This window comes from Acipenser ruthenus, chromosome 24, assembly GCF_902713425.1.
Source record: "Acipenser ruthenus chromosome 24, fAciRut3.2 maternal haplotype, whole genome shotgun sequence".
NCBI lineage: Eukaryota > Metazoa > Chordata > Actinopteri > Acipenseriformes > Acipenseridae > Acipenser > Acipenser ruthenus.
The window spans coordinates 23,825,929-23,852,943 of record NC_081212.1 but is presented as its reverse complement, the minus strand read 5'-3'; the positions used below and the strand labels follow the sequence as shown (position 1 = coordinate 23,852,943).

Sequence of the window (27,015 nt, the reverse complement as noted above, 5' to 3'; positions counted from 1 at the left end):
AATTGAGAAAATTAATAGGTTACAAATTGTTTACTATTTAAAACCCTGGAATGCGTGAACCACAAAAATTGCATGCTGTAGCACAGTGGTTAGATTAACCCTTTATTTAGTAAGATAAAAAAAAAAAAGCTTTATTCTCTTAATTTCAACTTAATAACTGCATATGTTTTAACAGCATACCTGCCATTAAAGAAAAATAGCTGTAACTAAGAGATAAAGAGCATATTTAATAACTTAAGCACCCCCAGGAGCACCACCTGTAGCATCGTCTTTTCAGGCTGTACCGTTCACCTTACACCTAAGATGTTCAGATACGATTATACAGGAAGACATTATTTTGCAAGCTGCATTTCAATGAGACGAAGGATCCAATCCAGGTAACAGTAGTGGGTAAACTGGTTTGCAAGGGCAAGTTAATCACCTTGTCAACAACATTTTTGGTATTTGATGTAATTACCATATTACATGGTTTTGCCCTAATCTATGCTACCAGTTAACTTCCTGTGTTAGATGACAGGTTGCCCTATGGGTAATACAGAACACACATCTATGCTGCACAGGAAATGAACCAAAGTGGCTGGAAAAAAATGAAAATAATGTCTGTTTTGTAGATTTCTTAATATTACTTTGTCTTCAAATGAACAGGCCGACACATCTAACAGTGCTCACAGTTGTAGCTCAGTACTTCCACGGCTTTGACGTGATGGAAATTGGGATGTTGGTTGCCCACGGTAACCCTACACCCCATCAGTGGTGTTACGGCAGGAGTTTCATTTCCTTCTCTATCCCCTGTAGTTTTGATTAACGCTCCGTTAAGAACATTAATAGAGACTCTATGGATCAAACACTGCAGCTGCATTAATCTAAGAGTGCTGTGTGCTTTTTCTAGCCTCAGATCACATTAGAGTTTCACCATTAGAATTACTTAATTAGGTTCGCTTCTATTTCCTTAGCACTTCTGTTACAACTAGTAAATCACAGACGCTTGTGTGCTAGCACACATGCCATCACCTGAAGCTAAAGCTGGCGAGGTAAACTGCAGTAAATTAACACCAAAGCCATTATGGATAAAGCATTAAAATGATCCTTTTACAGGAAAATTCAAATGGGGGAGAGCTGTTTCATGCGGTAAATGATCAAACACAAAATAAGTGCACTAAAGGGACCGAGCAGTTTTGTTTGTTTTATTAAATTTTTTTATTAGGCACAGTAATACTTGAAATGTATTATACATTTTAAAAATATATATCTCAAATTAAAAGACATAAAATCTCCAGTAAGTAATGTCATTTTGGAACTTAGTAAAACAATTTTTATGCCTCCAAAAATATAATGGGTTGTATTAAAAAAAAAAAAAAAAAAAAAAAAAGATCCTGTCCACATCGCAAACTACAACAATCCCTGTTAAGAATAACAAAACAAAAAGCCTTAATGTATACTCTTGTTTAAATATTGTACAAACATGTTGGCTATTTTTCCAATATTTTCTGTGGGATGCATCTTGGTGTAGCTGATAAACTGGCGCCGCAGTTTTCGTAGCTCTGCCATGTTCAGGCTTCTGGTCAGCTCGATGTATGAAGATGTTAAGGCAAAATAAATAAATAAAAAAGGAGGCAAAAGATGTTTCAGGCATTCAGATCCTGATGTCAATTTATCAATTTGCAAAGCTCCCTAAAAGACTGATGATGCTGTGCAAATACTACACTTAAATAAAACAGATTTCACAGTCAGTCGAGCCCAGAATTGCATATAGCAGTATTCAAGTCTCCAAGTTTACAAAATAACTATGAATTAATCTTTGTCACCTGAAATAGGATCAAAATGATGGCACTCTAAGTGCATTGTGTGAGAAAATGCTCTCCTTACCATTTCTTTACAACACATGTGCAAGCAACAGCATCCTGGAAAGGAATCCTGGAAATTGGGCAGGACCCAGTCTACTCGTGGAAGAAATCCCAGTAAATAAACAGAAACTTCTTTCCTAGTTTAAGCTGTGCATTTCATCAAGATTTCACACCTGGCTGGCTGTTAAGATCGATTGAGCATCTCTTTGTGAAATTACCTCAGCAGAATGAATGCATCGCTGCTTCTCGTTGCTTTAAAGATTTGATGACAGGCAGATAAGAGCAATCTACAACATGTCTCAGCAAGGATATTTTCTCAGAGGCTTCGGGTACAGCTATAAGATCTCCAGGGACGCTTGTCTTTTGGGCATTTAATACAGCCTGAAACAGAATGGACGGCAATTACAATTAGTTTAAAAACCCTTCTGCTAATGTCATTAAATTAAGCACTTCTACTAATGTCATTAGATTTACTCAATACACTACAATAAGACTTCCCAGCCCTTAAACAAAATGACCTTTCAGGTTTACACAAGAAAACATATACTTCAAAGACACTGAACCTACCGTCACCACATCCTGGGTAACTTTGTCCAATTCGTACAAAAAGTTTGAAGATGAAAGAGGTTGCTGCAAGAAAACAGAAATGAGAAACCATTTTGTTGATGAACAGATTATTTTATAATACAATCAATGCAATACAGTAATTGGGAAATGACTCACGCTTTGTGTAGACTGGTTAGGCGGGGGTGCTTTTCTGTGGAAGATAGCATCAGAGATTGCTTCAAAAGGTAGTGTATCTTCTTTCTGTATGGTAAACAGGGGGCTGTCCCATCTGTTCCGTGAGTCGGGTGCTTCAAACCTCATAACAAGGGCATCTAAACTGCAACATGAAAAGCAGATATTGTACAGTCAAAACAATGCTGTACTTCAAGTTGTTATAGCAGAAGTAAACTGACAGTTCATATTTAAGAGACATTGTTACTGTAAGTCTAGCGTTAAATAACTAACACTTACATTTGTTGGGTGTACTGCTTTTCACATGCTCTGTTGTTGTTCCACGTAGAGCTAACGTCTGGTGATGTCAAGCAATAAATCTACACATGCAAACAAACAATTAGGCAGGGCCACTTTAAAACAAAAACCTTAACAACTTTAAACCAAGTTTCTTGTGGTTATGAGTTGAAGAGTTCACCAGTCACCATGATATTTACAAGCCCAGTGCAGACAACTGCCATGTTTACCATATAAAAATAGGGATGGAAAGAAGACTTCCATATAAAAATAGCGATGGAAAATAGACTTCCATTGCATAGCAGGTTGATCCATTACAGATTTTACTATGGAGTTTAATAAGACACCCCTGAGCTTGTTACCGATACACTGTGGTTAATCAAGCTTGTAGTAAAAGCTGAAATGGGTGAAACTGCTATGCAATAGGAGTCTTATTTCTATCCCTGAAACAGGTTTATGCATACCCTGAAAATGTAGATCAGCGACCATGCTTAAGGAGATGTATGTGAAGTGAGCTCAGGGTAAAAAGATGACAGTGTGTCATTTCTTTAGTGTTAACAGGCTTCTATTGCTGTTTTAAATAAGTGAGCCAATACTACACATACCCTTCAAATAATTCTAACACATAAATGCTAAAAGATGGCTAGTCCACATGGTTGCAACTGAAAGGCTGCTTTCAAATTCAGATCATGGCCACTTGAACTAACAGAACATGTTCATGAAAGCATCAGACTACCATTCACCAAGTTCTGCTTGCATTTACTAGAACAGAGAAAATTAAACACAACCTTCCCATAAAATGTCAGTAGGAATTGTATCACTAATTCGTAAGCAGCGGGTGATATGATGAACACACTTTTAAAAACCAATTAGGTTTTAATCTTCACTGAATCAGAGAATGATGCATATAAGCATTTACATTTACCGCAATTACTCGAACAACTGCGATAAAAATCACTGCACCATAATGTAATAACAAGCAAACCAGCTACTTACATACCAGACAGTGTGGAGTCTGGGCGTGTTTGATAAGACAAAAAAGTTCATATCTGTAACCTGAAAAAGAAAAAATACAAACAAGATAAAATACTTACGACAAAACAACCACTCACTCTGCAAATCCTCGGGGAAAATAATAAAGCAGTCAGTGGAGAACTGGACAAAAGTGTCAGTGGATATAAACGCCAACTGATTTGTAATATATGTATTGCTCTGATAGGTTTACATCCCACTTTAAATATGAATAAATCAATACCGAGTTGACTTCTTTGCAATGTTATTGTATACTAACCAACATCATGCCTTTATACTTTGCTTTATTTAACCCAGCAGAAAACAGAATTCAGATGCCTAATGAGATTATCAATTTAAAATGAATTTGAGCTTTTATCCTGCAGCTTGTTTTCACCGGATCACCCCTGCTGTGAAGGATCCCCCTGTACCTGCGAATACGTTCTTATTACACCGTGTAACAATTTTTTTTTTTTTTTTTTGTTCCTGGGTAGTAAGTGTTATTTCCTAACTGCTTATGCCTCAAAAGTATAGAAAATGGCTATTATTCCCCACAAACTTTGCTTTTGTGACCAGGACAGTGATATTTTGAAATTTACCTATTTTCCAGAACATTCCAGATAGATTCAGTGCTGAGTAAACATGGAGTAACTTCTAGAACTTTCTAGAACTTTCCAGTAATATAAATAGTAGTATAAATACAGGGGACTTAAGCCCACCAGTTCAGTTTAGTTCCAGCTGCCTAAGTGGATACATATCTGCATTTTTCTGAGATGGCATCAAGGTCATAGGAGACTTCAAAATGGTGGCATTCCTGATGGGTCTCCAAGGCGGTTTTACCAAGTTTCCCTGCTATCTTTGCCTTTGGGACAGCAGGGACACCAAGGCGCACTACCACAGGCGGGACTGGCCACAGCGGACCGAGTTCTCTGTGGGGAGGAACAACGTCAAGTCGGAGCCACTGGTGGACCCCCGGAAGGTGCTGATGCCACCACTGCACATCAAATTGGGCCTTATGAAACAATCTGTCAGAGCTCTAGATAAGGAGTCAGCAGCCTTCAAGTACCTTCAAGTCTTCTTCCCTAAGCTGTCTGAGGCAAAGGTCAAAGCCGGTGTCTTCGTCGGACCACAGATAAAGAAGATCCTGGAGAGCAATGAATTCCCCAAGAAGCTCACTAGTAAGGAGAAAGCGGCTTGGAACAGCTTTGTCGCAGTGGTTCGGGGCTTCCTGGGCAATCACAAGGCTGAAAACTATGTGGAGCTGGTTGAGACTCTGGTGAAGAACTACGGCACAATGGGCTGTAGGATGTCCCTCAAAGTCCATATCCTTGATGCTCATCTTGATAAATTCAAGGAGAACATGGGAGCGTACTCGGAGGAGCAAGGCGAGTGCTTCCACCAGGATATACTGGACTTTGAACGCCGCTACCAAGGACAGTATAACGAGAACATGATGGGAGACTACATTTGGGGGCTGATTCGTGAAAGTGAATTACAGTATAATCGTAAATCTTGAAAAACTACTCACTTCTAAATCTTTTGTAGTCATTTTTGTATTACTTTAGTATAAATACATGTTAATTTGGATTCATATGTTGTTTTTTTCTGACTTTATGTGAACGAAAAGACACAAATTCGCCCGTTTTCTCATTGGAAATAAGTAAATTTCAAAATATCACTGTCCTGGTCACAAAAGCAAAGTTTGTGGGGAATAATAGCCATTTTCTATACTTTTGAGGCATAAGCAATTAGGAAATAACACTTACTACCCAGGAACAAAAATTGTGTTACATAGTGTTATCCTTCATCCCCAAGGAAACGACTCATTAGTCATTGCAGAATTATAATTGGATCGTTACTTCCCAGCGAGTACCTCTATACAGCAAACTCAAATAAAGCTACATGCATTTCCTTCCAAATTAACACAGGTGTTAAATACAATGATGCTAAAAACATTTTCTGCCACCACTCAGTACACTCAGTAAGGGTTCTGGGATGACACCTTCTCTGGAATGGCATGTGCGGCAGGACTTATTTCAATTAGACTGATTTCACATTATATATATGTGATGGGGCAGGAGGAAGCCTAACTCTCATTAAGAAACAGTGAGTGGCAGGTGTAGTATGATTCAAATGTCATACACCTTTACTGTGATTATAGGGGAACTGTTAAAAAAATATATAGCATAATAATTTAAAAAAAAAAACACCTGCGCCTCCATTTAAACAATTTAATGATGAAGAATTTCCACCTAAATTCAATGCTGCATTGCCCAATGCTAAAGTCTGTCTCTCAGGTCTAATTTGAACCAATCTTTTATATTTATATTCTAAGTGAATGGTGATGTGTCATATGACATGAACATTGTTTTGTACTGACTTACCTTTAATGTAGTTGAGTGAATCTAGAATTACAACATCATCTTTGTTAACTTTCCTAGTAAAACAAAAAAGAAAAGTATCAACATGCAGTACTTAGGACAAATGTAATTTTGTGAATTATTTGTATAATAGACAATGCAGCATCCTATTTTTAAATACAGTTTAATATGGTCCTCAGTTTTACATTAAGTATTCATATAAAAACCTTAAAAATGTGCCTGTTTGTCATTTGAAATCATGGATTAAGGTGTTATAAATTATGGATGCTCAGTGTAAATACACCCACGCTTGTTAAACTTCATTCACTCGTGCTGTGTATATCTCCTGGCTAAATAACGAGAAGTGAAGAACGTCTTACCTTTCAACGTCAGCTCGTAATTCTCCCCTTAGGTTTTTCTCTTTCTGGGAATCTGTTGTAGAAAATATCCCTGGGCCATGAGAATGGCATTGACTCCAACATATATGTAACATCCCACACATCATTAGACACAGTCACACAACACACAAATATCGTGATGACAACGAAATGGACATGGCTGGCCAGGTGAATCATACCATGTAGAAACAACTGATTCAAAGGGCATTTGAACTCTGACAGTTATCCTTCTGGGCTTATCAGGGTTAGCTGAGGTTATTATGTGCTGTTATTCTGAATTATTCATAGAATACTTAATGTATCCTGGGGCAGATATTACCTAGGCACAACTTGTATAGACTTATTCCCAATCCTAAATGGTCAGAAGCTTAATATGGCACACAGTCCACACTGATTCCCTGGACCGTTTTTTATCTTTAACTTCATAAAAGTGTTAACCAGCTAGGTTATAAATACTCATAACAATTAGGCAGTTAGTTTGACAATGATTTACAGATTTACATTAAGTCTGAGGAAACAAAAAACACTGTTTTACTGATCTGTTTATTTAGAGAAAGGGAAAAAGGGATTGAGGCTGCGGTCCGGATTTTGAAATTCAGGTACGAACTGGAGTCCGGCCCGTATTTATACCCACCCCAACTACAGACGCTAGTCAACATTTACTGTGTCAAACTTGAGTCTTGACTATTATAAATATTATTATATTTGACCTAACCTGGGTAGCAGTAGTAGCAGCCTATAAACAACTGGAGTCAATCTTACTGACCTGCATACACAGAGTTTTGTTCAATTCCCACAGTCTCGTCTCCCACGACATAGACTTTCCTGTCCGTATTCTTCAGTATATATTCCTTTAATTCTTGTGTTCTGCGGCTCTTACCGCTACAAGGAAACCCACACATCACTACCAGCGGCATTTTCCTTAGATTAAAATGGACAACTATGCGCTGAAGTTACGAGATACGCTTCATGTGTTGACAATCAGGAAGCAGCCATTGTTACCCGGATGCACTTGCCTTCAATTTCAGCTAGTCCGTAGTAATCTAGTTAATGGAGCTACATAATAATAATATGCATTTGTGGGAGTGTGTTTATATATATATATATATATATATATATATATATATATATATATATATATATATATATATATATCCTGCTTCATTTACTGTAATAACAAAATCAAAATATCGGCAGTATTCTATAATAATAATTGATTGTTTTTTTATTGATAGTATTGAAATTCATTTTAACATTAATATCATAATTTAATCATTTTAAAATTTGTATTATATCGAGTGATGATTTTAAAAAAGTACTGCATTAACAAATATTTATTTCATGACAATTTCATTTACCAAATTTTTCTTACTTTTGAAAGTTACATTCGTCAGTGCCAAAATGCACCATTAAATACTTGGAACTGGGATGTTTTTGCAATTATTAGTAATTTAAATTATTTCTTTGCCCTCCCCCAAGAGTCAGCTAGTCCCGTTTAATTAAATTAAAATTTGATCAGCTCACTAGCTATTTTTCCACAGCTATTTTACTCATATACCTCACACAATCTTCAGAAAGGAAAAATACAGGAACAGTCAGCCTTTTAATAGTGTGTCCTGTAACTCTCGTTTCTAATTAGGGTTACAATTGTAGACCTAATTGGGGGGTTTCCCTCTGAGAAAAAAAAAAAAGAGAGCTAAAATGCAATTTGGTAAATATCTTTGAGAATCTACAATGGTCTCTGTCCAGCAACACCTATGTCTTAAAAACACACACACACACACACACACACACACACACACACACACACACACACACACACACACACACACACACACACACACACACACACACACACACACACACACACACACATTAGTAGTAGTACCTGTGACTACAATGCTGTACATATAACTAATAAGATTCCTTTGCAATCTTCCTTCATGCAGAGAGCATTGTTTGTATGCCGAAGGCTGAGCCCCCTGCTCCTCCTCACTCGCTGTTCTATGAAATAGTGAAGAAAGACAGGAGCAACAAGGCTGGACTGCTTTATTTCCTTTAGGTGACAGATCTTGAGATAACTTCTTCATGAAAGCAGCTACCGTGATCTACCAAAAAAAAAAAAAAGTTCTATTTTGAACCTATGATCCATACAGTCTTGGGTATAATATAAAACCAAAGGCTTCTTAGCTATTCCTTAATTGGATGCTGCATATTTGGAAACCCTAATTTTGTGTCCATTTGAACCCATTATATAGTCTTTCATTAGAATTTCAACTGGTTTGCCCTTTGTCTTTTCCTTGCTGCTCATGTATGTTGATTGACTGAAATCAAAGTGTGGATGGGTTTTTCCCTCTGGGGCAGATCTCCACCAGTGTTCCAGCATGGTGTTGAGGGGACTGTGTAGCTGTTGTCCTTTTGATAAGATGTAAAACTAAAGTCCTGTCTACTTTCTGGATATTAAAGATATCACTGCACTATTTTGAAGTTGAGCACAGACGTCACCCTGGTGTCCTGCTGCCACATTCCAAGACAGATTAGCCAAAAACAAGCTTGCTAATTCACTCTGCCCAGGATTATTTTATGTAAATAGTTAGATTCATTTATGTAAACCAAAGCACAAGAACAAGCACTGTGGTCAACATGATACCAGAGAAGAGCCATTGAGACAATGGAAGGACTACACTGTCCGGGCTTCAGTCCAGATGAGAACCATTAGGAAGCACTTCTTCCCTGGAGAATAACACCTCTGAGAAATGCAAGTGCAGCTGATACATTGGAATGTATGTATTTAGTTTGTGTGGGTTTAAGCATCTACACAAATTGTTTTCAATACTAATTGGAGCAGGTGCAATTTAGTGCAGTCATAATGCTGTTGTGGTTTTCTCAAGTCCCAGTGTGGCTATAGGGAATTGAAACAGCACATATTTTTTGGAGTAGTCGCACTGCAACTATCGCAAAGAAACTGTAAGATTGTATTTAAGTATTAGCATTCATTCTCAGCACCACTTCTCTGCAAATCATGTTATCTTTATTCACAGTTACATCAGTAGTAATGCGAAAAAGGTCAGAAAAATATACAGGTAATACTTGCTCCCTTTTTAATAAATTGATGATAGATATTATATAACAATATTTCAGATACAACAAATACAAAGGACAAAATGTAGCTACAATAAATGACAAATACAACTCGCTCAGAGTCGTTGCTCAGTTATAAACAAAATCCTTTTGAAATGTCTGAAATCCGCCCTCAATACCATAGGAATATATATATATATATATATATATATATATATATATATATATATATATATATATATATATATATATATAAGAATTGGGGGAGGGTGGGGTTTCCATCACTTTCAGGTGTTTTGAATGTAGCTTTCCAGTATCTTCATTAATAAACCAGTCTCCTGCAATATAAAGAATGGATTTTATTTATGAAAAAAGGAAGGCATGGACATTTAGGACAAATAAATCTTCAGTGTAGGAACTCTTTTTTAATGTTGTCATTTTTAGAATGGTGATATTGTGTAGTCCATTATCTAAATGATTAATGTTTCACATGTTCCTTCCAAATAAATGACTATTACAAAAGCAGCATACTGATGATTATCATTTGTCTGCATGCACCGATGGCCAAAGCAGCTAAAAGCGACCAAGTCACAGCCGAATGATGGAAAATATACAAGCTGCTACTTCAGAATCATAGAAAGATTTGGGGGGAAGACGACGATTGTATAAGCTAGTTTTTCACTATTAAAATTACAACAAAAAGAAACCCTATCTATTTTAATAAATCCAAATGTTGGTCTCTCTTACCTGGTCGTTTACGTCTAGTTTCACTCTAGTATCCTGCTGCTGCGCTTTCAGGGCGATTTTCAGCACCTCCTGTGTGATCAGCTCCCAGATCTCCTGCACGTTGATGTCGCGATCCAGAGCCTCCCTGAGCGAGTTCACAGACTGCTGGTCAGGCGAGTCAAGTACCGGGCTGTCCAGAACACTCTTCTTACCCATGAAATGGCCTGGAAGAGAACAATGGGTTTGTTGGACTTCAGAAGTGTTCATGAAAGTTAGATTGCATGCTTGTTAAACTACACACGACAATGATATATTTAAAATCGAGAGAATGACACATTTTTTTTAAAAAAAGGTGTTAGATACTAACCGGTTGCCCATAGGTTTCCTCTCGGGTTAACGTTAATCTTTGCAACTTTGTTTCTCAGTTCAGTTAGATCTAAGCTTACTGATGTAGTCACCGAGATGTAAGAAAACAGAAACAAGTAAGTAAGGAACCCCAGCTGGCAGATCTGGTGCACGGTAACTTCAGACATTTCTCCTCAAGAACAGTAACGGAAAAGATGTTCCTGTGGTTGATGCTATGCTGGAAACTGTTCTCTTTCTCTCTGTGGAGTCTCGATAACTCTCGAAGACCGAAGCTAATGAGAATGTCCCTGTGGCTGCAGTCAGTGGGTGCTCTCTTTACTGTCAAGCGGTCTGCTCTGGTATTTATATGGTCCAGACAGGGGTGGACTGTTTCTGCTGCATTCGAAGTGATGAAGTTCGTACGCAAAACGGGTTGCTACAGCGTTGAATATATTTAAATATTCTACAAACAACATTGAGACTAAAGCCAGGTATTCTTTTTTTGAGTGATCGATTCCGCGGTGGTGTGCAGCAATAGGAAAAAGACAAAGAAGAAACTCGGAGGACATTATTTGTTAGATTGTAATTTCAGGATGTAGCCAGCGAAACCGAGCATCATTTGTTTTTCCCGGATCAGGTCTATATCAATATAGAAAAGTAAAACATGATGTAAAATGATATCATTTCTTAAAATGTATTGCATTTATTAATACAAATTATTCCCTAACAGTGATTTGAAAGTGTAAAATGTACCTTTATATATCACACTGACAATGTTTTGGACATTAATATCGATTTGGTTAATATTACCTGTTAGTCTAAATTTATACTCTGAATATTAATTGCAATGACTATATGAAAAGACTCATTTAATTAACATTGTCTGTATTTAACAGGGAGAGAGCACATTCTCAAAGCACATTCTGTAGTGTAACACTTTATTCACGATGTTTGCTAACAGCATGACAATAATGTTTTTGAAACAACAATCAGATTATTTGAAAACACATAGAAATGCTATTTAAATGGGAAGATGACAATACAGGAAAGCTAGGACTGTGTGAGTTAACAGTCTATAAGCCACATATTAAACCTTTGTCACATATACATGATACAGAGCTGGGAGTGAGATCAGTGAGGATGATCAGAGCTGGGAGTGAGATCAGTGAGGATGATCAGAGCTGGGACTGAGATCAGTGAGGATGATCAGAGCTGGGCGTGAGATCAGTGAGGATGATAAAGAGCTGGGAGTGAGATCAGTGAGGATGATACAGAGCTAGGAGTGAGATCAGTGAGGATGATAAAGAGCTGGGAGTGAGATCAGTGAGGATGATAAAGAGCTGGGAGTGAGATCAGTGAGGATGATAAAGAGCTGGGAGTGAGATCAGTGAGGATGATACAGAGCTGGGAGTGAGATCAGTGAGGATGATAAAGAACTGGGAGTGAGATCAGTGAGGATGATAAAGAGCTGGAAGTGAGATCAGTGAGGATGATACAGAGCTGGGAGTGAGATCAGTGAGGATGATAAAGAGCTGGGAGTGAGATCAGTGAGGATGATAAAGAACTGGGAGTGAGATCAGTGAGGATGATAAAGAGCTGGGAGTGAGATCAGTGAGGATGATAAAGAGCTGGGAGTGAGATCAGTGAGGATGATTAGAGCTGGGAGTGAGATCAGTGAGGATGATAAAGAGCTGGGAGTGAGATCAGTGAGGATAATAAAGAGCTGGGAGTGAGATCAGTGAGGATGATAAAGAGCTGGGAGTGAGATCAGTGAGGATGATAAAAAGCTGGGTGTGAGATCAGTGAGGATGATAAAGAGCTGGGAGTGAGATCAGTGAGGATGATCTGAGCTTGGAGTGAGATCAGTGAGGATGATAAAGAGCTGGGAGTGAGATCAGTGAGGATGATCAGAGCTGGGAGTGAGATCAGTGAGGATGATAAAGAGCTGGGAGTGAGATCAGTGAGGATGATAAAGAGCTGGGAGTGAGATCAGTGAGGATGATAAAGAGCTGGGAGTGAGATCAGTGAGGATGATAAAAAGCTGGGTGTGAGATCAGTGACGATGATAAAGAGCTGGGAGTGAGATCAGTGAGGATGATCAGAGCTGGGAGTGAGATCAGTGAGGATGATAAAGAGCTGGGAGTGAGATCAGTTAGGATGATCAGAGCTGGGAGAGAGATCAGTGAGGATGATACAGAGCTGGGAGTGAGATCAGTGAGGATGATAATCAATTTTAAAAAGCATAAAAACGAATTGAGTGATGTGTTGACTGCTGATGGTGTATCTGTGTTTAAAGTGTTGGTGCCTTGCAGTGTGAGTTGATTTGATGTATTATAAATTAGTATATCACTTGGATCACTTCCAAACAGTCTTGGCTGTTGATGGGATGGTGTGCTCAATGGAAGATGGGATTTTATTCATGAGGATGAGATTTTAACAAATATTTAATGCACAACACTGTTGAAATGTGTAAATGTTTTGTATTGCTATTGAATTGTTTAATTTGTGATTTTTCTGATAATAAAGATTTATTTTAAAATAATGAAATATCTATCTATCTATCTATCTATCTATCTATCTATCTCTACACCAGCCTTTATTTTCAATGCAAAACGATTTAATTCATGCCAATATAATTACCACTTAGGAAATATTGATATGTATGTACTATATAAGACTACACTTGTACTTTTCAGTGATGATTATGTAAGAAATCTGAGTTTAAAGTTAAGTAGTGAAAAATATATTTCACCAATGTTTTACACAAATTGTATTTTATTACTAGCTACTATACTATATATATATATATATATATATATATATATATATATATATATATATATATATATATATATATATATATATATATATATATATATCCACAATTGGGGCATTTTGCATAAAAAAGATAGGAGGGTGTCACTATCTTTGGATAGCACTGTGGATGCACATACACTAATAAACAGGGCTCAGGTGGTAGACTGGATTAATGCATTATTTGTCTCTGACTGTCTTGCGCATAGAGTTGAATTGTGTCCCAAGTAATGTCCAGTAATTACAAAGCTATCCTAAACTTATGCGGAGCTGTCATGCATACTCAGCGGACATATTAATACGTTTTTTGCTTTAAAAAGAATTTGATGGGGTTGGTCAGGCTGCAGAAATAGATCTTGAACTCAATGCGAAATATTGAACATCTGGAGAAATGTTCTTCAGTGCTATATCTATTCTTGGTGACTTTATTGATAACAGATCAGAAATACAAGAAATACAGAAAGATGAGCAGACAACAGAAACCAGCAGGGATTCAAAGTGCAAATGCAGTCCATTATCAGCAGCAACACATGCATCTCACACTTCCACGGGAGGTTTGCCTTGGTCCTCACTGTGACAAGTTGAGATTGCAGTCTGGAGCCTCGTATTTACAATGACAACATGACTTCTGCTTGTGATGTCCTCTGGAGGACTAAGACATGCATTGACTGGCAAGCTACAGTATTAAGGAAAAGCTTTGCTGTTTTTGATTGGATTCTTGTCCTGAGGGTTTCGCTGAAGCACAAGACACCACTTGCTCTCTCTGTCCCCTTCTTTTCATGCTTTCATGTGCTAAAATAGTTTCAAGGAGTTCAACTCTAGCCTGAGTAACAAGAGCAAGAACTTTCTTTTTGGACCTCTGTTTTTTTTCTTTCAAATCTACATCCACTCCATGGAAATATTTTCATTACTTCAGCATTGCAATAAAAAAGGTGTGACCCTCAAATATGCAAATTGGCTAATTCAGCAAAACACAAGATTGTCCATAAATACACAAAGCTGCATCAAGCTTTAAGTATAATAAGATGTTAAATTCATTCAAGTAAACATACTTGGCAGACAGCTCTGAAACTGAACATGAAAAAGTACAGACTATACAAGAGAGAATATAATGCATATGTTGAACATATTTAAATACATGTTTCATATATTTAAAATAGAGGTTTGGCATAGGATTTAACAAGCCATGTAATTAAATAAAATAGTTTTCAAGCATGTTGTTGTTTTAATCACTCTAAATTGACTAAAATCTAACAAATACCAAAACGGTAACTTTAAAATATAAATATGAAATATTTAAACTAAAAGTTGCAATCAAGTTTTTTAAATGTTTCTTCAAAGCTTTTATAAAGCTGTCTGAACTAGATTTAAAAAATCTGGCAAAGAGTGCCTCCAGTTTGTGTAGATTTAATGAAATGTCACTCTCTCCTAACAAGTGTTTGATCCCCTGCTGCTAGCCCTTCTCTAAGCAATGACTTTCTGAACGGTGTGCCAGGCATATCAGCCGGTGACAGTTTATTGACACCCATCCATTTATGCACTTCAACCCAGTAAGCATGCAAGGGCATAAGAGAAGAGAAGCAACTGGCATCATTCAGTCATGTGGCAGGGTTGGTGTAATAATGACTTGATGATTGTTAATTGTTGATAAATCCCTGTATTATTATTATTATTATTATTTATTTCTTAGCAGATGCCCTTATCCAGGGCGACTTACAATCGCAAGCAAATACAAATACATTCAAGTGTTACAATATAAGTCATACAATAAGAACAAGAAATACAATAATTCTCAAGTGTGACAAACCACAATTCAATAATACAGCAGATAATAGTGAAAGTTACATCAGGATATGATTAAGTAGTGATAGTTACATCAGGATATGATTAAGTACAAAATACTACAGATTAAACACTTGGGAGATTACAATATTCTGAGGTACAGGATTAAATGCAGTAAAATAGGGGGCAGATAAGAGCAAAATAAAGCATATTTAAATGAAGGGTGATAGTGTCCCAGGATACAACAGAGGAGTTCTACAGGTGCTGTTTGAAGAGGTGAGTCTTAAGGAGGCGCCGGAATGTGGTCAGGGACTGGGCAGTCCTGACATCTGTAGGAAGGTCGTTCCACCACTGCGGAGCAAGGGTGGAGAAGGAGCGGGCTCGGGAGGCAGGGGAGCGTAGCGGAGGTAGAGCCAGTCTTCTAGTGCAGGCGGAGCGGAGAGGTCGAGTGGGGGTGTAGGGAGAGATGAGGGTCTGGAGGTAGCTGGGTGCAGTCTGATCAAGGCATCTGTAGGCTAGTACAAGAGTCTTGAACTGGATGCGAGCGGTGATCGGGAGCCAGTGGAGCGAGCGGAGTAGTGGAGTAGCGTGGGCGAAGCGAGGTAGAGAGAACACCAGGCGAGCAGCAGAGTTCTGGATGAGCTGGAGCGGACGGGTGGCGGACGCAGGGAGGCCAGCCAGGAGGGAGTTGCAGTAGTCTAGGCGGGAGAGTACCAGGGCCTGGACCAGGAGCTGGGTAGCATAGTTGGTGAGGAAGGGTCGGATTCTACGGATGTTGCTCAGGAAGAATCTGCAAGTGCGTGCCAGAGTGGAGATGTGCTGGGAATAAGAGAGGCAGGGGTCCAGGGTGACTCCAAGGTTTTTAGCTGAGGAAGAGGGAGAGAGTGTGGTAGATTCCAGAGGAACAGAGATAGAGAGATCAGAGGAGGGGGAGGAGGAGGGAAAGAAAAGGAGGTCAGATTTAGAGAGGTTGAGTTTGAGGTGATGCGAGTGCATCCAGGAGGAAATAGCAGACAGACAGGTAGAGATACGGGAGGAGATGGTGGAGTCAGAGGTGGGGAAGGAGAGGAAAATCTGAGCATCATCAGCATAGAAATGGTATGAGAAACCATAGGATGCGATGAGGGGGCCCAGGGAGCGAGGGTGGGGTAGTAGAAGGGGCATTACAGAGGAGAGGAGAGTTTGGAAAGAGAAAACTGTGTCTAGAAAACATGTACTGTGTGCTGTAAGTACGATGTGCACATCTAGTGTTAATAATCACTGAAATACAAGACAGTCAAACACCTTAGCTGTACTGTCTAGTAGTTAGGGAGGAACTTCAAAAGTTTGTAGCACTCCAAAGAAGGGGTTAGGTTTTTGTTTTGTTGTTACTTTTGTTTTTGTGACAATAAAAACCTCTGATTTATTGCAGTTAAATGTCTCCAACCTTGTTTGTGTGTCTAGCAATCTTGCACCCTGTCAGCCACAGTACCTGCATAAAACTGTTCAGTCACATATAATCACCTCTACTGTCAGGGAGCTAGGAACAGAACAAGACAAGCACACCAGCATCCTCTTTCTATTAAAACTAATGGCTGTTGATACATTTATATTATATACTGTGTGGCTCTGGGGGTGCGTTGCATTTATAAAGAAAAAATATGAAATGTTTACTAGAAAAACTGCACAACTCTGAGGGAAGTCATATTCTTTCGGTTTTTTTCTGCAGTTTTTGCAAAGTAGCCCCTACTTCATGTAAATCCTTATGTAGAGACCAATTAAAGAGAAACTGTGGCAACGGTACCCTTTTATCCATTTTAAAAAATATATAATTCAATACATATGTGTTTTTTGTTTTTTTTCAGCGACGATATGATATGACGATTATTGACTGGCTAATGAAATTGTTTTTGCACGTGTATTAAGCCAAGCATCATGCATTTGCTATTCAGAGTATTATGTGGATTGTTCAGTGTTTTGGTTTAAAAACATATTTTAAACTTAAACACAGTAAAGAAAGAATTCTGAACTCATAGTGCAAGCATTGTCTGAACAAGCACGCAGCTCTAGACATTACAGGAATCATTTTGTATCAAGAACAGCACGTTCAATAGCTGACAACTGGATGCAGTGGGAACTATGAAATATATAGATTAACAATAAAGCAGATGGATCAGATTAGGGCAGCACAATTAAAAAAGGTGCCACAGCTGTCACTGCTCTCACACGTTTCTATAATACTCCTGGGGACTAACTGCCTTGATGTAATTACGTGTATAATGAATAATACAATATCACCCACAAGCGTCATGATAACTAGAAAAGGACAACCAGCACACTCTTTAGCTGTAATAATCACCTTCATTATTGCAGTCTGTGTCCGATACAATATGTATGGCTTCCAATACAGATCGAAATAAAGCTCCTTCTTGAAAAGTGTATTTAATTTTAACTCTACGTCGGTTCTTTTTAGTACAACTGAATATGCCACTATGTTTTAAATGTACAGTAGCACTGATTGGAGTGGCGAGTCCTTCCATGGGCGTCGTCACTGCCTGACACTCACTCATATTGTCAGTCTTGGTTTGGAGACACTATGAGGTTGAATGTTCTTCATTCCCAGTTCAATGATATAAATCAAACTCCCTGAAGCACTCTCAAGTTTCTCTGTACCATAACACTGGGTAGATTTCTCTCTTAAAAATAACTTATAAAAAACATAGAAAATCTGGTCCTCTGTGTATTCATTTGTAACTTTAAAAAATGGCCACACTATGAATTCACTTGGAACAAACTGTATTGTGGAATTCATAGGAGTTTGCATCTGAAATGTCTTCTGTATTTGGTAGTCAAAGCATGTGATCCACTTTACTTCAGCAGATTCAACCCATTGGGAATGTTACAAATAACATACATTTTACAGCTTTTATTTCTCAGGTTCAGAGAATGTTGAATTTCTGCATTTCTACAAATAATTAGTCTCTAGTTTGTACATTTTTTATAACAGTGCAATGTTTATTTAAAGCGGAGCTGTCCAGAATAATGCCCCCCACATCCACAGGGCTTTTATTTAGTCAGGAACAATAAAATCAAAGAATAGGTCAAACAAATTGTAGTAGGAAAAGACGTATTGATCTTTGATCCATTCAATCCAGATTGCAAGCTCACAGGGCTTGAAAAACTGACAAATGAATCTCAACCAAACTCATCTTTCACAATTATTCTTGGATTGCCCAATTAAGCGGACTTTGCCAGACCAAAACCGTCTACTGCTGTTTTAAAAAAATCCAGAGGGGTCTTAAGTCAAATGTAACCTTTTCCCCCCACTAGATATTCTTTTGAAAAATGATGCCTAATAAAATACATGTGTAATATTTCCATGTGATACTGTGTTAAATTATTTACATCATTTTCCTAATATATTAATTAATAAATAAATAATGTGTTGTCTTTTCATCAGACATATCCCTAGCCAGTAATACATTTAGTAATATACATTTCTCTCATCAGGGTATATTGCATGTCATATGCCTTGTTCCTAGAGGTACCAGTATATTGACTCGTCTTTGGCTTAGTCTGGCACTGTGATTTGTCAAGACAAGCATGCAATGGCAGGTCAAAGTATCAGTCACCACACTGGAAGGTGATTTGCATTAAGAAGCTATAGTTTCACATGTGAAGAGGCTCTGTTCTTTTCTAGAGCATTCTTTGAGGACAGCATCCAGGTGTTCACATCATCACTTTAGCGTGACTTAAAGACGAAGTGACTCAAAATCCCGTTCACTGTTATTAGCTATACTCCTGCATTAAGCAGTAGGGGCTAGAACTGAAATCGTCCAAATCTCAGGCAGCAAAACAAATTAAATAGATCGACTAGGGTGTAGGTTGGCACTAATTCACTATCATTGCATAGCTTTTACCTCTAATGGTTTGGACTCATAACAACAGGTTTGATGCCTAACTTCAGCCAGTGTCATGACCACAAAAGAAATGTAAAAAAAAAAAAAAAAATTATTACATTTTATAAGAAATACGGTTGACTGCTAGCAAAATAAACAGACATGCTTAGAGGATAAAGCTTGGTACCGGATCCATTGTGGTACTAGGAATTCTGGGAATACATTCATTTTGGTGGTCTAAAAAAATCTTTCAAACAATGGGAAGTTTTTAGGGTATAAAAACATGAAGAAAATGTGCCATAAAAATGTACTGCATGAAAAGGATTGTTTTTTTTTTTTTTTTGCTTAAGAAAATGCAAGACAATTGTCAAAGGGATGAGCCCTGAGTCTAAAATGAAACTAAAACTGAAGTGCCGCTTGCAAAAGCATTCCAATAGCTAATAAGCATGCTTTGATTGTATAAGCATCTTTAAATAAATGTTGATGCAAACTTACAGTACATTGTCCTGACCTAACCCAATTGTAATCCGTCTAGTAGATTGTACTGTCTGTACTGTAGCTATGCCTGTGCAGATCACTGTGTACTGATCGAGGAGCTGGCATTGAATGGTTTCTCTGAGCTTAGACGGAACAAGAATAACACAAATTGCCCACAAAGTATTCGAATGTATTTTAAATATATTCTGATCATCCTTTACTATTAAACACTCAATAGCACCGAGTGTTTCTTTTCGTATATTTCTCAATGTATAATAAAAAATCATTTCTGGGTGGTTTTATATCACCCAACAGTCGTGACATGAAAATTAAAAAGGATTTGGCACACTAGTTCTAAGGAAGGAAATCTGATTTCTCTTTCCCCAGTTATATGACCACCATTAAATATTTGTCACCTTGAAACCATTGCCTACATCTTCCTTTTTCAGTCAAATAATTGTTTGCTAAATCATTGCAGCTTGAATTGAATGCACATGGAAATCAAGTCAAAGGCAGTAGACTCGTTAAGTCTCATGTTGTGGAGTTTGTACATCTTTTATTAAGTGTATACCTTGGATAAATACTATATTACCCCCATGTTTAGACCCAGAGAGGGTTAGTAACTTGTTCTAACTTTTCTGATGTATGACGGAGGGTATAGGAATTCTGCATTATTTTGATTTGCTGTCTCCTGACAATCATGGGGCACCAATCAATCAATACTATAAAAATATAAATAAAAATTCTGCATTATATCTTATTTTCTTAGACATACTTATAACTTTAACAAAATTGTTCATCACAGATTCAAGCGGAACACCATAGGAGCAACGGCTATTCATTTTAATCCATGATTTTATAAACTGGGTTTAGAATTAGATCTTATCGTGCCCAGTCCATCAGTTTATTTTTGCAGAATATTTCCAGAAGGGGAAATCATAAATAAAATAAATCTTATGATCACATTATTTTTGAACTATTGTATTTGCTATTACTGTTGAATTGAATTGATATAGTTTGGCCTGATCAGCAATGGAAGCCCTGTGCAGTGTTGCTCTTAACAGAACACTTTATGCTATACAGAAAGTATACACTCCTGCCAGTTGTTATACAAATCATTTTTTTCTCAGCTAACCCAATTTTACAAACCACATTGAAAAGGGGATTCTTTTCAGGCCAAAGGGGAAATGTGCAGGACCTGAATCAGACGACTTCATGCTACAGTACTTGCATTCGAAAGTGGTTGCAATAAAACAAAATCAACACTAGAGTCAGCAAGGCTGCAGTAGCATAAGCACCAATGGGCCAATAAAGAGCACATTACTTAAAGCGGATGGGCGTTTGATTGAAAACGAGAGAACAGGGAGATTTCTTTGAAATTAATATTTCTGATAAAAGTCAGCAAATCAGCTACACACCCCTCAATTAGTGTTTTTATTTTTGACTACTACTAGGACTACCAAGTCAGTAATCTACCAGTCGTTGTCTGAAATGTATTTGGAAAATCAAAAACACATCACACCACAAAAACAGGAAAATGTGAATTACATTCCACTGATTCACTGGGGTATATTTTAACAAACTAAAACAAAGCTGTATTACATCTTTAAATATTTCAACAGTTTGGTCATAATGTGACTTTGCTCCATAAACGACAGCGCAGACTGAATTGAAAAAATGACTTGACGGTGGTCCCATGGGGCTACTTTAACAGCAGGATATTTTCTCCTAATAAATGCCAAGATCACTATTGTGCAGGAAATAACTTTTGCCACTTGTTTTTGGGTAACAGAAAACCTACTTTTCCCACCAACAATGAAGTGAAAAAAAGAAAACAAAAACATGACAGATCACAGAAGAAGATGCAAATTATTTTATTTGTGTTTTGACTCAGATATCCGATAGCCTGGGGACACCAATGTGTGGTGCTTTTAATGGACAAGGCAGTTTAATACTGGTCTAAAGCTGCAACGACTGACTTGTATCGACAGAGTAATGCAACACCAGTGCGCTAGCCCTGAGCAGGTGTGCGGAGTATCTCCAATAAAATTCTAAACACTCTGACTTTAGCTTTTAACATAAAAACACCCACTGATTTTCAAAGAAAAAAAAAAGCATGAACTAATGAACTGATTCCAGAGTTGGCCATTTATGTACATAAGAGAAAAAATGCTTTTAAAAACATATGCAACTTAAGTTGGCAAGAGTCTGTAAATGCATAAATATTACAGGCCACAGCTTTAATTGAGAGAAATTAAGTCCCAGTATGACAAAGCAATGATTATTTATTTATTTTTGTTATTTTTTAAACTTGGGTCCGGAGTTCAAACTGCCCAGGATAAGATAGCGTAGAAAGAAGAAAAAAAAAAAAAAAAAAAAAAAAAAGACCCCACGTGTTAGGAATTCCAATAGTAAACTGAATTTGTACATTACACAAAATCTTTCTAACATGAGAGACGGTCTGCAATAAGCCTGGCAACAATGATTTGCGTCCAGATAACAGAATCCTCACTCCCGATGGACCAGTACAAAGAGCCCCAGAAGAAATAAAACTGCGTACTGCAAAAAGAAAGAATCCGATAAACACAGTTAGAAAAACAGCTTGTTTAATGTATGGGAAATACTGTACGTGAATTTCATGCAGAACAAAAAAAAAAATCCTACCTTAAATTTTGGATAGTCATTCATGAGAATAGTAACGATTCCTATATACGGCACAAACCTGTGAAAATTGTAATTAGTGCAAAATAAAGGAAAAAGATAGGTCAGTGGTATGGCCCAACACAAGAAGCATTATATTAGTAAATATTTAATTAAACAAACAAATGAACCTCTTTTCTACAGGAAGGGGCTGTGTGTCTTGAATAAATTCTGTTGTATCCAATACACAACACAAACCTCATATTCTGTTAGAATGGAACTACTTTGGGGAATTCTAAATTGCACAAGCAATAGGTGAGGCAAGCACTAGGACATAACCAGCATCTGCTGTAGTGGTATCTAAGGAAAAAGGGTTTAAATTAAATAACACCACTCATGCTGTGCATTACACCTTCCAATTAACTGATTTCTAGATACCAATAACACTTCATAGGAAATACATTCAGGGAGTTAATTAACATTCATTTCTACACAATCCAATGGGATGGAGCAACGCGAGCATACAGAATACTCAGACAGACTTACCCTCTAGCTCGTCCCACCACATCTTTCTTCTCCAGCCAGTGCTGTCCCTGCTTGTACAGACCTCTGTCATCTACAGCATTATTGTCACCTTTAGTCAAAAACTTAATGTCTCCATTTTCCCTAAAAAAATAAATTTAAAGAAATCAGGGCATTTGCAAATAGAGAGAAAATGCATAAAGGCGTTAAGATGTTTTATGAAGACAGTTTCATTTAAAACAATATGCATGTTGTATACAAGTAATATTACGTGTGTTTATTCATGTAGTTTCTCGTGTCTCTGGTAATGTCCAAAAACATAAATTTGGAAAGTATTAATTTGCCAAGGTAGTCAAAATAATTTATTCAAAAGGCATCCCTGCAACATTTTATTATAATCACATTTCATTATTGTGTGTAGGTAAAGAGGTGAAGAACAAGCTAGTAAAACAGTGCAATACATTAGGATTTCATGTAGAATAAGTGACAGAGACAAAAAGCACTGAGGCCAGTCTGACCAGATAGATTCTTATTGTGTGTACTTCCAACATACTTCTCATGCACTTTGAGGACTCTGTGTACTATTGGGATCTCTCTTCCTTCTATCCTGAAGACAACAATTTCTCCAACTCGGATGGGATCTTCAACTCTGTTGGTAAGAAACAGAAGGTCTCCTCTGTGGAAAGCCGGCTCCATACTCCCACTAGAAAGCAAGGTTAATTTAAAGCAAAGAAAAGATAGTTATTGTTTTAGGTTTTATATCAACAAGCAGGATTTTCTTCTTATAAAACAATAAAAACGAAGACAATCAGAACTAAATCTACTCACTTGAGCCCATTAATTTGTGTAAACTGCAACCTGACACCATCTTACTAGTAAATGAATTATTCAATTATACAAATTAACTTCTTACATGAAAGACCAACAGCTCAGTTTATGAGGCCATGAATATATGGTAATCAAAATATATGTAAAACTGGGGCAAAGTAAGACTATGTACGCAAACACGTCCACTATATCCCTGTCCCTAGTTATAGATTTTAATAAAAAGTGTAAATGTCTTTGGTCTTGCCAACACTTTTGAAGGATTAAAGACATCATGTCTTGAAAATGGATAGAGAGTTTTCTCCTTTGTGGTATTTATGGATTTCTTTATTAACCTACCTGAGTACGACCACAATTGGACTTTCACTGCCTGTGACCACCATTAAGCCTTTCCAGATCATCAAGGCTGAAGAAACTATCATTCCGAAGTTCAGGACCTGGTAGTAGAGCTGAAAGTTTAACACAGAAACATCTTTTTTAGAGGAACATACCGTTTGAATGAAATTCATTCAACCAGACCTTTTCCAAAAAAGTACCCACAAAGCCAGCACAATTAACATTTTTACTAGCCAAAGTTAAATGCATCGGAAGACTATTAAAACATATTGAACTCAAAGGCTAAACGTGACTATTTGTCAGCTTCTGAGCTGTTCGTTGGTTTTACTACATCAACATTTACTTATAGCATTATTTAGGCTAATTTACTTATTCAAATCTGAGCTTGAAAGTATTCAAATATGCTATAACAAAATAGTGTTAACATTGGATATATAGTCAATATAAAATTATGTTGTATGTTTATTACTTCAATGTTATGCAGATGTAGTATTAACTTAATCATCAATTGCTTTTATAAGACGTCTGATGCCGTGTACAAGAAGTGTGGTAATGTGCTGTGCAGTGGTTCCATATACTAGTGAGTAAGAAACACCTCATGTTTGCAACAAAAAACGCCTTACCTTTTAATGATAAACAAAGCAATTTAATAAATGTATGGAACTAAAGTGATAAATAAAAACGTTTTGTATCGTTCACAACTACATATAGACATACCAACAGTCTTTTGTTAAAAGCAGAAAATAAAGCCACGTATCACTAACTTAGTATGACCAAGGCAACGTCAAAGAAAAAAAAACTATATTATATACAGAAACTACACTATATAAACGGTGCATTTTATTTGTGTGTGTTTTTGTAAAACACTCATGCATGCACGCAAACCCGCTATTTTCTTATTTCTCTATCTAGAGTACTTATGCTAAGGCTACGTGTATAAATAAGACAGTGATCCCCGCTTTTATTACTGAACTCACCTGGCGTTTATTCATCCGCCGCACATCGTCTAAGAAATCCAACGACAGCATTTTGTGCAGCAGCTATACAAGGGAATTAAAAATGTGTGATTCTAATATAAAAAAAGGTAACAGCTTTGAGAGAATAAAGGCAGATAAGGAACTACATACAGATCTTCCGGTCCTTCACTACCGGAAACTCTGTATATATAATCTTTTTTTTTTTAAAACTTTATTTAAAACGTAACACAGACACGGACAGACTCAGAGCCCTGAGTTGCACGTTGAAGGATACAATGCAGTCACGGTTGAAATAGAAATATAATCTGTTATAATTCATGACATATTTAAGTAATGGCAGCTTTTCCTCCTGCTAGTTGGTGGGAAAATACAAACATGCAACATAACTGAAGAGAGGACAATTCCCACTGCGGTTTTTAGAAACCGTAAAGTAATTTTAAAACAATAAAATCACGTGATACACATTTATATATTTGTTTCTAACGTACATGAAACCCCCCCATCAAATTTCCAATTATTACTTGTTTTGTACTGGACTATGAGCGTGTTATCGGGAAGTGAACTTATTGGGTTTTTTAAAAGTTTCATTTTAGGAATCTGAAGGTATCTTTACATTCGGTTGGTACAGAACTGATACAGTTCATATAGATCATCAAGCACCCATCATCACATATTAACGTAATCAATGTTCGTAATTTAAAATAATGCTTCACTAAAGTTACACTTACAGTTTTATAACAGTAAGTTAAGTCTTAGGTCCGTAACCAGCCATGAAAAATCACCTAAGCACTTGCACCGCGCAACACCTCCCCTATATCAATTTACAAGCCGCTTCCACTAGCGGTTTAAAATTGGAATATTAATAAAACGGGTTCGCTAATCTACGCACTACCAAGGCGATTTGTTATTCCTTATTATTAGACTGATATCTTCCTAATCAACATTACCACTTTGCCTCACCCTGTAAATCGCTAATAAGCCTTGGCCTTTTGGAACCCTTTTTGACCACGTGTTAACTGCTATGGTGAGTGAATTGGGTGTAAACTGCAACGACAGTGAAATATTTTGAAGAGCGCAGACACTTGGGTATTAATGAATGCACACAACGAGGGATGAAATGCGTTTTATTTTGCAGCAAACCAACTTGTAAGAGAGCCTAAATAAATAATGATTAGTATGATTTGAATCGGCGGGTCGTGCCTCGGGCCTTGAGTAGCCAGTGTTCTTCAAATTAATGGACTGTAATCAAGTTTCCACAAGTTTGCACAAGCGGGACTCGCTATAAATAATAATGTTGAAATACGCCAGTAAATTTATGCAAATATATCCTATGGTAGTTCTGTTTAGGGTGAAACAATATCACGTTGTAATATTGTATTGTGTGATATTAGGGGCTGCTGTAAGGATAGGCATAGTGCAAACATGCGGCTGCAAAATCCAAATTGCCTGGCTGCCAGGTAATTATTTTGCACTGCGGCCTACATAAGCTTAAGAGCAATGCAAGTTACTCAACAGGCACAAATACTGAGCTGCAATCATGATCATGAGGGTCGCAATGTGTGCCGCCTGTGCATCGGGCTATGTATCAGCCACACCGTTGTTTAGTTTTTCATTATTTTAGCAGGAGTAACAAAAAATGAAAGCAGTGTACAGTAATCCGTCGCATATCCAACTGCAGTGGGACCAGAGTAAGATCTGATATGTAAAAAGCCAGATGAATGAATCCTATTTTAAATACCACTATACACAATTATTGTTCTGAGATTCAGATTTTATTCGGGAAAATTCCTTTATTTAGAAAGATACAGGGTATTAATGCTTGTGACACCATCTGCCGCGTGGTACATGTATTCACTGCTGAGTGACAGGCAGGAGATCGAGATGGCGGTTGAAGTTGATAGTCCCCGCAGGCGAAAAGGATTTACTTACACATCAACACACTCAACAGCTCACGTGACACTACCAGCAATGACAGTGCATGGAGC

The 27,015-nt window shown here is 37.4% G+C and overlaps 3 protein-coding genes across 3 annotated transcripts; all 3 read right to left on the bottom strand.

Moving 5' to 3' along the window:
- Window positions 1-1,352: 1,352 nt before the first annotated feature.
- Window positions 1,353-7,659, bottom strand: LOC117429350 (protein KTI12 homolog). Its single transcript, XM_034048731.3, has 9 exons — window positions 7,394-7,659; window positions 6,610-6,661; window positions 6,254-6,306; window positions 3,859-3,914; window positions 2,862-2,941; window positions 2,568-2,727; window positions 2,412-2,474; window positions 2,157-2,225; window positions 1,353-1,572 (listed from the first exon to the last, which is right to left on the bottom strand). Exons 1-9 carry the CDS (start codon window positions 7,542-7,544, stop codon window positions 1,429-1,431), a joined length of 828 nt encoding a protein of 275 aa, XP_033904622.3. The 5' UTR covers window positions 7,545-7,659; the 3' UTR covers window positions 1,353-1,428.
- Window positions 7,660-9,915: 2,256 nt separating this feature from the next.
- Window positions 9,916-11,488, bottom strand: LOC117429108 (bombesin-like). The gene is made up of 3 exons (XM_034048307.3): window positions 10,802-11,488; window positions 10,456-10,658; window positions 9,916-10,046 (listed from the first exon to the last, which is right to left on the bottom strand). The coding sequence occupies exons 1-3, from the start codon at window positions 10,965-10,967 to the stop codon at window positions 9,996-9,998; spliced, it is 420 nt and encodes a 139-aa protein (XP_033904198.1). The 5' UTR covers window positions 10,968-11,488; the 3' UTR covers window positions 9,916-9,995.
- A 10,100-nt stretch (window positions 11,489-21,588) lies between these two features.
- Window positions 21,589-25,222, bottom strand: LOC117427886 (signal peptidase complex catalytic subunit SEC11A). The gene is made up of 6 exons (XM_034907065.2): window positions 25,031-25,222; window positions 24,057-24,166; window positions 23,446-23,595; window positions 22,917-23,036; window positions 22,395-22,452; window positions 21,589-22,289 (listed from the first exon to the last, which is right to left on the bottom strand). The coding sequence occupies exons 1-6, from the start codon at window positions 25,079-25,081 to the stop codon at window positions 22,239-22,241; spliced, it is 540 nt and encodes a 179-aa protein (XP_034762956.1). The 5' UTR covers window positions 25,082-25,222; the 3' UTR covers window positions 21,589-22,238.
- Window positions 25,223-27,015: the final 1,793 nt, after the last annotated feature.

Excerpts from the sequence above, each read along its gene's own strand:
- LOC117427886 (XM_034907065.2), bottom strand. The coding sequence starts at position 25,081 with ATGCTGTCGTTGGATTTCTTAGACGATGTGCGGCGGATGAATAAACGC. Across the intron at positions 24,167-25,030 it reads GGCGGATGAATAAACGCCAG|CTCTACTACCAGGTCCTGAA; the intron begins GTGAGTTCAGTA and ends TTAAACTTTCAG. Across the intron at positions 23,037-23,445 it reads GTCCTCAAAGTGCATGAGAA|GGAAAATGGAGACATTAAGT; the intron begins GTATGTTGGAAG and ends TTATTTTTTTAG.
- LOC117429350 (XM_034048731.3), bottom strand. The coding sequence starts at position 7,544 with ATGCCGCTGGTAGTGATGTGTGGGTTTCCTTGTAGCGGTAAGAGCCGC. Across the intron at positions 2,226-2,411 it reads TTACCCAGGATGTGGTGACG|GCTGTATTAAATGCCCAAAA; the intron begins GTAGGTTCAGTG and ends ATTCTGTTTCAG. Across the intron at positions 1,573-2,156 it reads TACCCGAAGCCTCTGAGAAA|ATCGAGCTGACCAGAAGCCT; the intron begins ATATCCTTGCTG and ends ACATCTTCATAC.
- LOC117429108 (XM_034048307.3), bottom strand. The coding sequence starts at position 10,967 with ATGTCTGAAGTTACCGTGCACCAGATCTGCCAGCTGGGGTTCCTTACT. Across the intron at positions 10,659-10,801 it reads AGGAAACCTATGGGCAACCG|GCCATTTCATGGGTAAGAAG; the intron begins GTTAGTATCTAA and ends GTTCTCTTCCAG. Across the intron at positions 10,047-10,455 it reads AACTAGACGTAAACGACCAG|GAGACTGGTTTATTAATGAA; the intron begins GTAAGAGAGACC and ends TTTATATTGCAG.